The sequence below is a fragment of the Temnothorax longispinosus genome, chromosome 4, assembly GCF_030848805.1.
Source record: "Temnothorax longispinosus isolate EJ_2023e chromosome 4, Tlon_JGU_v1, whole genome shotgun sequence".
Taxonomy (NCBI): domain Eukaryota; kingdom Metazoa; phylum Arthropoda; class Insecta; order Hymenoptera; family Formicidae; genus Temnothorax; species Temnothorax longispinosus.
This window is the reverse complement of record NC_092361.1, coordinates 9,303,816-9,317,403: the sequence shown is the minus strand read 5'-3', so window position 1 is coordinate 9,317,403 and position 13,588 is coordinate 9,303,816. Positions and strand designations below refer to the sequence as shown.

The following is a 13,588-nucleotide window of genomic DNA, read 5'->3' as shown; positions in this document are numbered from 1 at the left end:
GTCAATCTCTCTGTTCTTCTGCTTTTCACAAGTAAAGTAAAATTGCACTTCTACATGCTTAGTGCCCTTAATTGACTCGGGTGTCTTAACAATAGTTATCGCTCTCTGGTTATCACAATAAACCACAGTTGGTTCCCTCTGAATATTATCAAGATTCTCTAGTAAACGTCTAAGCCAAATTATTTCTTTCGTGACCGAACAAAGAGCTATAAACTCTGCTTCCGTTGTTGACGTGGCAGTGACTGTCTGTCTCTTCGAGCTCCAGGCTACTGGACCTGAATTTACAAAACATATCCAACCAGTAGTACTGAGCCTCCTATCAATGTCACCTGCAAAATCTGCGTCACTGTACGCAATCAACGTCGTGTCTCGCGAACCACAGCTGAAATTAATTCCATAATTAGCAGTTTCCTTTAAATATTTCAACACTCTTTTTACAGCATTCCAATGCTCAATCTGTGGATTTTCCATAAATCTGCTTAAAAATCTTACAATGTACGCAATGTCTGGTCTTGATCCTACCATTAAATACATCAAAGAACCTATCGCTTGCCTATATGGAAAAACTGTATTCTCTTTGGTACTCTGACCTACACTAGACATTTTAATTCCTGATTCGGCAGGAGTGGAGACGGGATTACAGTTTTCATGATTGAAACGTTTCAGAACTTCGTTAGCATAGGAATTTTGATGTATTTTTAGCTTTCTTCCATCTCGACTCCTCTCGATTTGCAAACCAACGAAAAACTCCGCTTTCGAAAAAGTAATTTTAAATTCCTTGTGCAACGCGTTTAGAAAGTTATACATTTCAGACACATTCTTTCCGCAAAAGATTCCATCATCTACGTATACGCCTAAGTATAGTCCCTTTTCTAAACAAAAAAGACACAAGGATCTGCTTTTGATTGAACAAAATTATGATCTTTCAAGAATTTTACCAGTTTTATATTCCACTGCTTGGACGCTTGCTTCAGTCCGTAAATGGCCTTGCAGAGCAGACATACCTCGTCACCGTCTTCCTCGCATCCAGTGGGTTGTTCCATGTAAATTGGCAAGTCTAGCTTTCCATGCAGAAAGGCCGTCTTGACATCAAATTGAAATATTTCCAAGTTGTATGCTGCTGCAATGGATAGCAGCATTCGAACTGAACTAAACCTAACTACTGGTGAGAAAGTCTCGTCATAGTCAATCCCTTGCCTTTGTGAATAACCCTTGGCCACTAATCTAGTTTTGTATTTCGCAACCTGGCCATCTTTCTTCAACTTCTTCTTGACCCAACGGTTTGAGATGACGTTGACATCTTTTGGTCTAGGGACTAGTGTCCATGTTTGATTCTCCATCAATGAGTCAAGCTCCAATTTGATTGCTTCACTCCACTTGTCCGAATCTTCAGCTCTTAAGGCTTCTTGAATCGTTATTGGCTCCGAACTCGCCATAAAGGTTTCAGCAACTATTGCTTGCTCGTATTCATCAGTGTCACTCGACCTTGAACTTTTTCTCGTCGGATATGGTGACCTCGGTATCGGAAGGCGTGGATTCTTGTACTTCCTCGGAGTCTGATTAGTCTCATCTACTGCTTTAGTTTCTCCTTTATCGGGGACTGTTAAAGTGATCTTCGGCAGGGCACTCTCTACGACCGTCTCTGGTTCTCCATCCTCGTGAAAAATGACGTCTCTTCGTATCAGGATCCTTTGGGCAGCTGGATCGTAGATTCTGTATCCCTTGTTTCCATCACTGTAACCAATCATCAGACATTTAACTGAGTTCATATCCCATTTGGTCCTCTGATCCTTTGGCACATGGACATAACAGTGACTTCCGAAGATTCTTAAGTGTTTTACGGACGGTTTCTCTCCAAACCATTTTTCAAAGGGCGTTAACCCACTCAGAGTTTCTGATGCCGTTCGATTCTTTAAGTAGATTGCCGTATTTGCAGCTTCGGCCCATAAATAGCGTGGAATGTCTCGACTGTACATCATTGACTTAGCCGATTCTACGACAGTTCTATTTTGGCGTTCAATGAATCCGTTCTGTTCCGGAGCTCTGGGTGTCGATGTCTCATGTTTGATACCTCTTTCACGTAGGAACTGTCTGACCTCTGCATTGCAGAACTCCAGCCCATTGTCAGTCCTGAGCTTCTTGATTTGATGCCCGTCGGCTCGTACTTCAGCATAAAACTGCTTCAAATTCTCCAGCACGTCAGTCTTACTCTTGAGAAAATAGATGAAACAGTACCGCGAAAAGTCATCCTTCAACAGTAAAAAATAGTTTGCACCTCCCAAGGATGCTGTGCTCATTTTTCCACATAGATCCGCATGAAAAATCTCGCCTGGAACGGTCGATCTTCTGGCTGTTTTAGGAAAAGATTGCCGATGTTGTTTCCCATGCACACAGCCCTCACAGAAGAGATTGCCGCCATCCGTATCATTAAACTGCAGGTCTTCGACTGTTTTTCTGTCACGCATCTGTCTCAACATCTGATAATTCACGTGACCGAGACGTTCATGCCATATTTTCAGGGACTCGGACATCGCCAGTTGGATCTCAGCAGCATGCAGTGGTTTCAGGTTAAGTTTGTACAAGTTGTCATTTCTTATACCATCCATGATGAGCTGTTGATTCTTCTCAAACACCACACGATTACCACCTTCCAAAAAAATGACTTTAATACCTCTCTCTGTCGTCTTGATGATCGAAAGCAGGTTCTTGCTGAGCTTGGGTACGTAAAGTACATTTGTCATAGTGTAAATGGCCGTTGTTCCATCTGCATAATTTACCCTGACGTCAATATCGCCTCTCCCTCTGGCATCAATCTGCGTGCCATCTCCAATTTTAACTGTGTAGGTGTCCTCAGAATATTGCTTGAAATTCTTGAACCATTGCCTTCGAAACGACATATGTTCTGTCGCACCTGAGTCTGCATACCATGTATCTTCCGTCCTTGAATCGTTGTTTGAATCAACCATGAGAAGCTTGGCTGTATCGGCAGCTTGAATCCCATCTGACGATTTCGATTTAACAACCAATGACTCATTCGCTCCTTGCAGTGTCTTCTTCTTTTTCTCACATTCACGTGCCCAATGTCCAGGGATGTGACAAAAGTTGCATTTGCCAGGCCTTCTAGTCGGCTTACCTTTATTCTGACCGTTCTTATCGTAGGCTGTTGCTGATTTTCTGGTTTTCTTGGCATTTGTAGCCAATGCCTCAGACGCTTGATTCTCACCTCGTGAACGCAAGTTTAACAGAGTCTTTTCATTCACCAGATGATCAGTGAGTCTTTCAATGGTCTGATCTCTTCTAGGCACAGCATACCATGCAGTTCTAATATTGTCGTACTTCGCTGGTAGGCTTCCTAGAATCTTCGCAATCACTACTGGATCCTTTTGTTCAAGATCCATGTCTTTCAATCTCTGCGCCAAACCAGTCATTCTGGCTATGTAGTCAGCCATTTTCTCTTCTTCATCCATTTTACAATTAATGAATCTGTCTAGCAATACCTGCACAGATTGGTCGCTCTTCTCTGCGTGCACTGTCCGCAGTCGTGCCCACATTTGTGCGGAGGTCGTGCAGTCGGTCATATATTTTAGCTGTTCCAACTCTAGACCTCGCATTAGAAAAGCCTGCGCCGCACGATCTTTCTCTAGCCAAGCCTCAGAGTTCACGCTCGGACAAGGTACCTCACCTAAAATATACGGCATTAGTTTATTGTCTGCCATATATATCTCCATTTGTCTCTTCCATAATTGATAGTTTTGACCATTAAACTTATGGATACTAAATGCCTTGAGCTCTGCCATTTCCATTCGTTAACGTATCTGGCTTGACACGTGCACTGGGCCCATAACCTGTTACGAGATTATGGAGTGGCAAACACAATGACAGGCGTTCTAGTTTGTTGCTCAGTGGACAGGTTTATTGCAACGATTAATATTGTGGTATGTACAGATGGTTTCTATTTTCGTGGCTATAATAGAAATACTTGCTGCGAGACGAGCGTGCGTGGTTCTTTCTGTGCTTGCACCGGGAGAGCGCCCGAGCTAACGGTACAGTCATCACGGAGATGCTCGCGCACTCACAGCTACCAATAGAACTAATACATACTAGACCGATTGTCGGTAAGATGCCATAAGGCGTCAGTTTAAAGTGTTTAAACTCAATAAATACTAAATTAGAAATAAGTTTGGATTAAATTAGATTTCTTTACGGAAGTGCAAAAACTTTCTCTTCTCCCGCTCAGGTATTTATTTATATATCCAAATATGTAAATAATGTGATATTTATGTTATAGATAAAGTTCAAATTATGAAGTTTAATGAAACACACAAACACACACACACACACATTTATATTCCACATATCGTTAACTTTATTGGTTAATAATTACTTTTTTATAAACAATGAACAATAGCTAAAACCTTTAGATTGTTACTCAAGGTTATGACACAATACATATATGTAAAAGTCAAGCTGATCTGTTAATGTTCTGTTAACCCTCGGAGAACACACAGAGTCAATTTGATCCTTACCTCGAGTTTTATCGTAAATATCTTGATACACGTAAATTTTTAGCCAGAAATATTAAAAATAAAAAAAAAATTTTTTTTGTAAATTATGTTTTTTTCAAAAAAATAATATTTTTTGAATTTTTTTAAATATGTAAATAATTCCAACGGCACTTTTTATTTATATCAATTGATTTAACAATGTTCCAAGTACATCTGGAAATTTTTTCAAGCTGATCGCACTCGTCAATTTAAAATGGTAGACAATCAAAGTGTGTGTAGGGTCAGATTGACCCAGAGTGTTCTCCGTGAATGAAAAAAATAGGTGTGTTCTCCGAGGGTTAATAAATAATTATGAATAATTACCATTTCATTTTTCTTTTTTTTTCTTTCTTTGAAATCGAAATTTGCAATATTAACAAATTGATTACCTAGAAACATTCATTTGATATACACATCAATTTCTATCTTCTACTTATAATTAGAATTGGGGCTGTTTGAGTTTTCAATTTTTTATTTTAACTAAATCTAACTCGACAAGCATATGGAATAGCTGCACAATTCCAATTTCTTACATCACGAAATTCTCAATGAGATTTATCCAAAAAATTTGCTGTACTACTACTTTTCTACTTAAATTATAAGCGTGGCAACAATTTTTAACTTGTGTTTCACATTTTAGGATTCCAACATATTTCTATAAATACCATTGTCCTTTCCGCACTGAAGGTGACCTTATTTCAGGTCAAAACTTATGACACATCTTTGTTTATATTTATTTACTTAACTTATATTATATGTATAATTAGCACTAATATTTAGCTTAGTTCGCGTTAACCTGTTTTATCTCTTTTATTTTTAATATATTAAACCTTGTATCCCTTGTATCCTACACAGCAAAACTCAACAAATACCTTTGAGAGACCTTCGCAAAGCGTTGTAAAAAAGATCTCACAAATATCTCATATACGTCTTAGATACGTGAAAATATTCGCTATTTTGTCATAAAGACGTTTATGAAAGGTTGTACAGACATCTCCTAGAGATTTTACAACCATTTCTGACATATTTTGCAAAACATTTTGCGTACGTTGTATAGAAGTATCTGGTAATTATTACATTCGCTCAAATAGGATAATTAAAACCGTTAGATAAATGGAAGAAGAAACTATATGTTAAACTACATAATAAATTGTATTTGATCACATAAACAACTTTACAATAACGCATTTATTTACAATTTTATTTATTCTATATTTGAGCCTACCTCTATAAAGTTCTCCCACTTCTTTAAAAAGATCCTACAAAGAGTTATATTAACTTTCAATTTTATTATATTTTACTTTATGTATATTTTTAATCGATATTTAGTCCCGAATTAAAAGATCGCTGACCAAGTTAAAAATAGTTTTATCGTACTTTATTATTTTATATTTAAATGGAGTTGCAAGATTATTTTTAAAATATATAGAAAAATAAATCAATTAAATATTTAATATTATTCCTTTTTTATATTGCTTTATTTTATAATTTAAGTACATAAATTTATAATTGTAAAAGACAAAGGCAAAATATTTTCAAAAAGGGTAATTTTATTATAAGAGACCATAAAAGTATAAACCAGCATTAAGTATATAATTTTATATAATGAATAAAATATAAAAAAAACAGTTTTATGTATAAAAATATTAAAGATTAATTATCATCGCACATAAAATTTTTATTTTATGATAAGTAATACAATATAACACATTACAAATATCAAGAAATAAAAAAATATTGAAGACTAAGAACGTTAAGAATAAAATAATATTTTCTTAAAACATAAAGGACAAAAACGTTTTTGAAACTCTGTTTCCATATACCAAAATAACAATTTTAAATTTGGTCTCATCGGATGACGTAACTTTCTTTCTTGTCATCGATGTATTTAGTAAAAGATTCCTTTTCGAATTTCTTAGACTTAGGCGGCGGTCAGTTTAACGCTACAAATGTGCTTCGAAGTATTTCTCTTCTCATTTCAATGAAGAAGAAAGAGAAGAAAAACGCTTTAAAGCATTTGTAGTTAAGTTGACCGCAGCCTTATACTGGCCATACTTCCACTGTATATATATTTTATTTTAGCTTATTTGTATTTAAAAACCTTTTATAAATTTTATCGCGTTTCAAATATTACGTTTCTATGTCATGTTTTTTAGATGTACCACCAACGACATTTTAGTGTTATTTAGAACTTTTTGGAAACTTTAAAATGTTTCTGAAACATTTCTGTTGAGTTTTGTGTTATGTGAGAGCTTTGTTATTTATTTTAACAAATTGAGTTGTTAATAATTCACAACTAACGTTGTATGCTTTATCTACGTTCAAGAAATGAGCTTGATTATTATACATATATTTTTATTTGATTTTAGACCGTGCGTCCTTGATTTGATCTTTATATAATAAAAATTATTATACATTACAGAGAGAAAAAAATATTTCCTTGTTTATATTTTATATGTATAGGAAACTTCACACAGAAATGTGAAATTAATATTACGTTAATAGAATTCGTAATAGAATACGTTAATATGGCTTAGAAGATTTTGTAAAAATGTTACGATAAGCAATTTTTTGACTTTGGTGCTCCTCATCAAATTTATAATAATAATAATACAATAATATACGAGAATTCGCATTTATCACGCAGCAAAGACATGTGGAAATTCTGTAAAAATATGTTCTTTATGTTAGGCATTTTTCTTAACTGCGCTGCTCCTGTTCATCACCTTCCTGACGATAGCAGGTAACGCTACCATCTGTTTCATCATCATATACTTTAAAAGATTTCGACGCTCCAATTACTTGGTGACCAGCTTGGCGGTGAGCGATTTGTTAGTCGGTGTGGTCGTGATGCCACCAGCTATAATTTATCAAGTATCAGGCGACTGGTACTTCGGTTCTACCTCATGCCACATTTGGCTCAGCGCCGACGTGCTCAACTGCACTGCCAGCATCTTCAATCTCTGCATGGTTTCCATAGATCGGTGAGTTAATTAGCGACCAGTCATCGATATCCAAGAGTTTCAGCAAATCACGGACCGGCTTTGGATTTTCACAAAAATTGAAATCGCGCCATAGGTAGTCTCATTGATTAGTTCTCGGATAAATGCTTCAATATTGCAGAATATTTATATCGAATCAATAACGAAATATAACACGCGTGATGCCACGGGAGAACAAAGTGGTACGTGGTTGATCCGCCTTTAACACGTTCACGCCGGTATGACCCATCAGAGAGTAGTATCAGAGTACTATATATATTAAGTATTAGCAAGTTTGGAATAGTCAGATTATTTTATTATTAACCATAAATTATGACTGCATTAAATAAAAGATGTACAATTTTATATGTTGATATTAAAGAGTAAATTTACACAGATATATATTCTCAGATATATATTACAGATAAATATTCTCAACAAAAAGATAAATAAATTAGAGAAAATGCCATTTTTACGGTCCAAACTAGATATTTTGGCCTAATAATAATAATATTGTGTGAATTTTGTATACTTTTTCCAAACTCTCAGTAAACTAGGCGTTAATTTTTTGTCAGTCTTTAAAACACAGTTCTTTGTTGGAACAATAAATCCACATAATCGATTACATAAGTACCTATATATATATGTGGATTTACTAATAGCGAATTCGAGCGCTTGCACTGGTGCACACTGAGTGCGCACTAAGGCTTGTTTATAATCTATTCTTATATTTAAAGTCGCTTAAATACACATTTAAAAACTTTTTAGCCAATAAAACAATCTGTAATATCTATACATGGATGCTGTACAAATCATTTTATAGACTAAGAAGTATTTAAGATGATCTGTAAATATAACAATTAATTAAGAACAAGCCTTAAGATTCAACCGGGATGGTAAATAGCATTTTCTCTAATTGATTGTTTATCATATGATCCTGTTTCGCTTAAAGTAAAGTAAAGTAGAGTCGTCGAGTAAATGCCTTGCTATAACTTTATACTTTTCTCAATAACTAAAATAAATTAAAATCAGCACTTCATAATGTAACTATTTTGATTTTTGAGAAATAATTTCGGCGTTATGTTGATGAGGGACTAGCTCAACTACCAATTTTATTAATTGTCTTCTTTCTGATGAAGAATACAAAAGTTAAATAGCTTTGTGCCGCCGATAAAAAACATAATAAATTATGCGCTAGTGTAAACGTGTTAAAGAGTCGCTGTCGCTGTCGACGACTTCGGTTAATTAACTCTAGTTAGCCAAACCTCCATTGATTATATAATATTAATAGAACAAGACAAAGCGCGCGCGGATAAACAGCAGGTTGAGCAGTTAAATTAATGCTGACCGAAGTTGATGCAGCGAATATTCCCGTAGTATATTAGTGTATTGGTAAAAGCTCGAAGAGTGTAGATACCGTGCATCACGTGATATTTATTTTTTATTTTACAAAATATTACAGTATTATTTTTTTTAAATTGATTTAGTGTATTTTCGGTTAAATCTGTTTCCTAAAAAAATTTTGAGAAAAATTTAAGTTATTTTTTAATATTATATAGTAAATTATAAAATTATTGAAATAATTTCCTTATTATTTAAATTTTCCGAAATTTTTAATACATGGTTGTGCACCTAAAGATTAAATAATAAGTTTATTTCGGATACAATTGATTAATCTAGTAACATATCCAATCCATTGTTCAACTTCACTTCTACTATACTCCGATCCTGTTCAGGAACGTCATTCGATATGCGGGTTTCAATCTTGAGCTGGGTTTAGTGTACATTATTCTACTTAGAATGCATACGTGGTACACATTTTTTATATTCCTCTGTTACATAGTAATTCTTTCTCGTTGCATCTCTTTTTTAAATATTGTATGGATATTATATTGTATCTCACAAGGGAAGGGTCAACCCTCGGGGTCACCGATTTTGTCAAAATTTTACTAAAATGTAATATTGATGTAGAAGTGACAAATGCTGTACGGAGACGATGCGCTTCTCAACCGTTGCCGAGAAATTGCGATGTGAATTTTATATTATTTTATTTTATTATAATTTTAAAACCGTGCATAAAATGTTCGTAAAATATTAGCGATTTTGAAAGTAAATAAAAAAATATATATATATATTGGCAGGGATAAAAACGAGGTTTGCGGCGAACACTTAAGCACTTCATTTAAAAATAATTGTATGCAATATTTTTTTTATGAAAGGTACGCTTTTCACCTTCAATTTCCTTTTTTATTCATTTCGATATCTTTATTTGTCTTACAATTAAAGTTATGATTTTTTGAGTAAAAAATGATTTTACCAGTTGTAGTTGTAGTTGCTCCATTTTTTAAATACAAATTATGTGAAAAAATTAAATTGTTTATAATTTTATGATTGATACTTCAAATTGAAGGTTTCAATTACCTGCATGAATTTTTTTCAGATTTTTTGTAACACTTTAACACTTAAAAAAAAACGTCAGGACGAAAACGACCCACCTATGCGACGTAAAGGTGCAAAAAAAAACCTATGCGGGCGAAGGGTTAAAAATACTATGAGCAGGCAAACAGGCAACAAAAGATCAGGTTTGAAAGGCAGTCCCTAATGTTTTGAAATATAAGACGTAAAATTCTAGGAAGAGGCTGTGCTGTATACCGCATTATAATTCCAATGCATCATAATTCCAATGCAAGGCAATTCGAATGCATAGAAAATAATATTATAACTGAATATAAATAATTTTTTGCAAAAAGCATACCTTAAAATGTTACTTTTAAAATCGCTAATATTTTACGAACATTTTATGCACAGTTTTAAAATTATAATAAAATAAAATAAAATAAAATTCACATCGCGATTTCTCGGCAACGGTTGAGAAGCGCATCGTCTCCGTACAGCATTTGTCACTTCTATATCAATACTACATTTTAGTAAAATTTCGACAAAATCGGTGACCCCGAGGGTTGACCCTTCCCTTGTCAGTTACGACTGAAATATTTGCGAGATCAGAGAGCAATACGATAACCGTTTCCTGTTTGTCGGATTCAGACACGCTATTGTTTCTGTGAATAATGTCGCGATGTCTCTCAATCTTTTTTCATGTTCGTTTCCGTTAATTGCTCGACCATAGAAATCTCGACTCTTCGAAGCTTTAACAAGCTCTACACTATCGGAAGGGTTGTTGATATACGTCGAGAAACACAAAAGCAAACGAGAAAGCAAAAACAAACGACTCGCTGCCGGCGTCGACATTTCTTTCTTTCGTCCACTATAACTATCATATAGAATCCGAGGATTTCGTTAATTTTATTTTTGTGTCAGATTAGCCGGTATATAAATACGCGAGACTTTAGACATTCTCACTTTTCCTTTCTATGTTAAAGATTCTGGTTGATCATGAAACCGTTGAAATATGAAACGAAGAGGACGAAACTACGGATGTCGCTATACATCACCATCATTTGGTCTTTAGCAATGTGCATTAGTCTGCCGCCCCTTTTAACGATGGGAAACGAGTACGTGGAAGTTGAAAATGGACCCACGCTCTGTGCACTTTACCAGCATTTTATTTACCAAATTTACGCCATCGTAGGAAGCTTCTACATTCCGCTGCTCGTCATAATACCAGTCAGTAAGCTAAATAAGTGTACTTAGACTTATTTGTTAGAAATATTTGATATGATTTATATAAAACAAGATTTAAGTTGCCATTTTTTTGCATTTTTTTAAATTAAATCTTTATATATAAATATTGTATTGGTAAAATATTAAATCTTAAAAAATTGATTGTAATTTTAGTTATATATGTAAGTTTATATTACCCATACAAAACTTATCTTTTTCAAAAAAAAGTAACAAGTAAGGTCCAAGTGTACGCGCTCCATTTGTACTTTCTACAAAAACAATAGGGGTATTTAAATAAGTTAGAGTTTAATGGTTTGACAGGTTATGTCGGGTTAAAGTCGGGTAAAAAGTTAATTTTTACACTTTTAACCCAAAGATTAATGTGATAGGTTAATGTGTCACTTATGTATTTTGCATAACCTTAAAGAGTAGCGTGCCCAAAGTTAATTAATTAACTTTTTACTCGACTTTAACCCGACATAACCTGTCAAACCGTTAAACTTTAACTTATTTGAATACCCCTAATGATATTAGGAGGTTTGAGCCAAGTGAATATGATAAATTAGTAACATCTGATTTTCTTAATCATGTTCCTTTGTTATACTTGTAGAGAGAACGGTTTCTTTGGATTTAATAAATTTTATTAAATTTAAACAAATTTATTTTTTGGAATAGTCGAAACAAACAAATTTTTGATTCAATAAATACGATTGTTTGATTTTTCAAAGAATATATATCTTTGTCTTAAATGAAAAAATTGTTTGAAACAAAAAACATATTTTCTATCGCTTTAATAATACTATTGTTTTATTTAAATATTAATGCTTTATAAAAAATGTCTTAAACATTTATTTATTTTTTATTTATTTATATATAATATATGTAGTAGTCGGTTGACTGCTACGTATATAAATAAATAAATAATAAACAATTGTCATATCTCCATCACTCGAGTGACCGGTGTGATTGATCAATGATGTGTACATACAACTGCGAGTGATAGACGCTTTCACCGTGGGGCCTTATATACGGTCTCTGGTCGAATTTGACTTACGAGTTTAGCAGCCGCCTAGCGGTGAAAACGCTTATTACATTTATTGTAACCACATAATATATTATTTGTTTGGGAGATATTACTTTAAATAATAGTGTCTTTTCCGTTAAATAATAGAGTTTTCTTGAATAAAAACAAATTTTTTTATTCAAAAACATATTATTTCGTTTAAGCATATGTTGTTTTAATGAAAGAAATTTCAATCAAACAAATAGGATTACTAAATCCAAAGAAACCGTTCTCTCTGTGTATCTGTTCTTTTTTTATACGTTACATCGTTGTGTTTGTTAGGTGTATGTTATTAAAAGTAATTCATTGCCGTTATTATTTTCATTTTATAATAAAAACGTTATAAGAAACGCGTTACTTTCCAATCTTGCATCCTATTCCAAACATACAGCAAAGAATTTAGAAAAAAATAAAATTATTAAAACTTACACAAAACACACTTGACGTTCCCGGGTCGTATTAACAACTTTAATATCTCCTATAATTATTTTTGTAACATATGTCACACGAGTAGCAGCATAGAAAGGGCACGCCAAGCTTTCGAATAAAGCTTTATTTTCAGGAAAAAACATTGAAAGTTAATTAAATACGCGTGTATTTGACTGATATTTGACGTAATGATTTTTTTTTCAATCTGTATGATTTACTATCAGAATTAATTAATTCAGTTTACTTTTAAGATAAACCAGTAAATTTGTGTGAGACGAAGAATAATTTTATTTTTTACACATTTATTTCTTATTTAATTAAGATATTCTTAAAAATGTTGACCATTCTGTCGTATACAAAATTGTATTCTGCGAATTAAAATAGGATGGATTGTTTAATTCTAAAGTATTCTGTTCTTTTAATTTATTTTTAAATGCAAGAATAATTTTTCTTTTTAATTGTTCAGTTTGTGATCAAAATTTATTTCGGAGAGAAAACTTGGTTTGAAAAAAGTTATTATTTTAACTTATTTTAAACTCTCGAATCATCCCTTTCTTAATTATAGCTGATCTTATACATAGTATACAGAGTATCTATTTGAAAAGTTTTGGTAAATGTCTGGATTAAGGGCGACCTCACCGATTTCAATGACCTTGATATATGTTGTCAAGGTCATGACTCCGAGTGACCTTCAGAAGGTTTTAGCCGTCGCTCGATATTCGTTAAAAAGTTATTAACAAAAAAAGGTTTGGAAAATATAGCAGCTATTTTGAGTATTAGACGGCATAAATGACTAATATATATATCGAAATAGTTCACGCATAACGAGGTGCCACATGGGTTCGTGGCGTGCTTTACAAACTCGTTTAAGTAGAAGTGGTATTAAACAAGATAAGTTAGTCGATCATCTGTGTAAATATTTGTGGCGATATACAATAAACGAGTTCGTA

The 13,588-nt window shown here is 33.5% G+C and overlaps 1 protein-coding gene across 5 annotated transcripts in view; it reads left to right on the top strand.

Annotated features, from left to right (window-relative positions):
• Positions 1-13,588, top strand: part of 5-ht7 (5-hydroxytryptamine receptor 7) — a 561,506-nt gene that overhangs the window by 301,288 nt on the left and 246,630 nt on the right. For all 5 annotated transcript variants that reach the window (XR_011731504.1, XM_071774764.1, XM_071774763.1 and 2 more), the window contains 2 exons: positions 7,236-7,528; positions 10,906-11,149. Coding sequence is in view for 4 of the 5 variants with exons in the window: in XM_071774764.1 (XP_071630865.1) it covers positions 7,236-7,528; positions 10,906-11,149 (537 nt within the window). In the remaining variant the exon portion in view is untranslated. The remainder of the gene's footprint in view (positions 1-7,235; positions 7,529-10,905; positions 11,150-13,588) is intronic.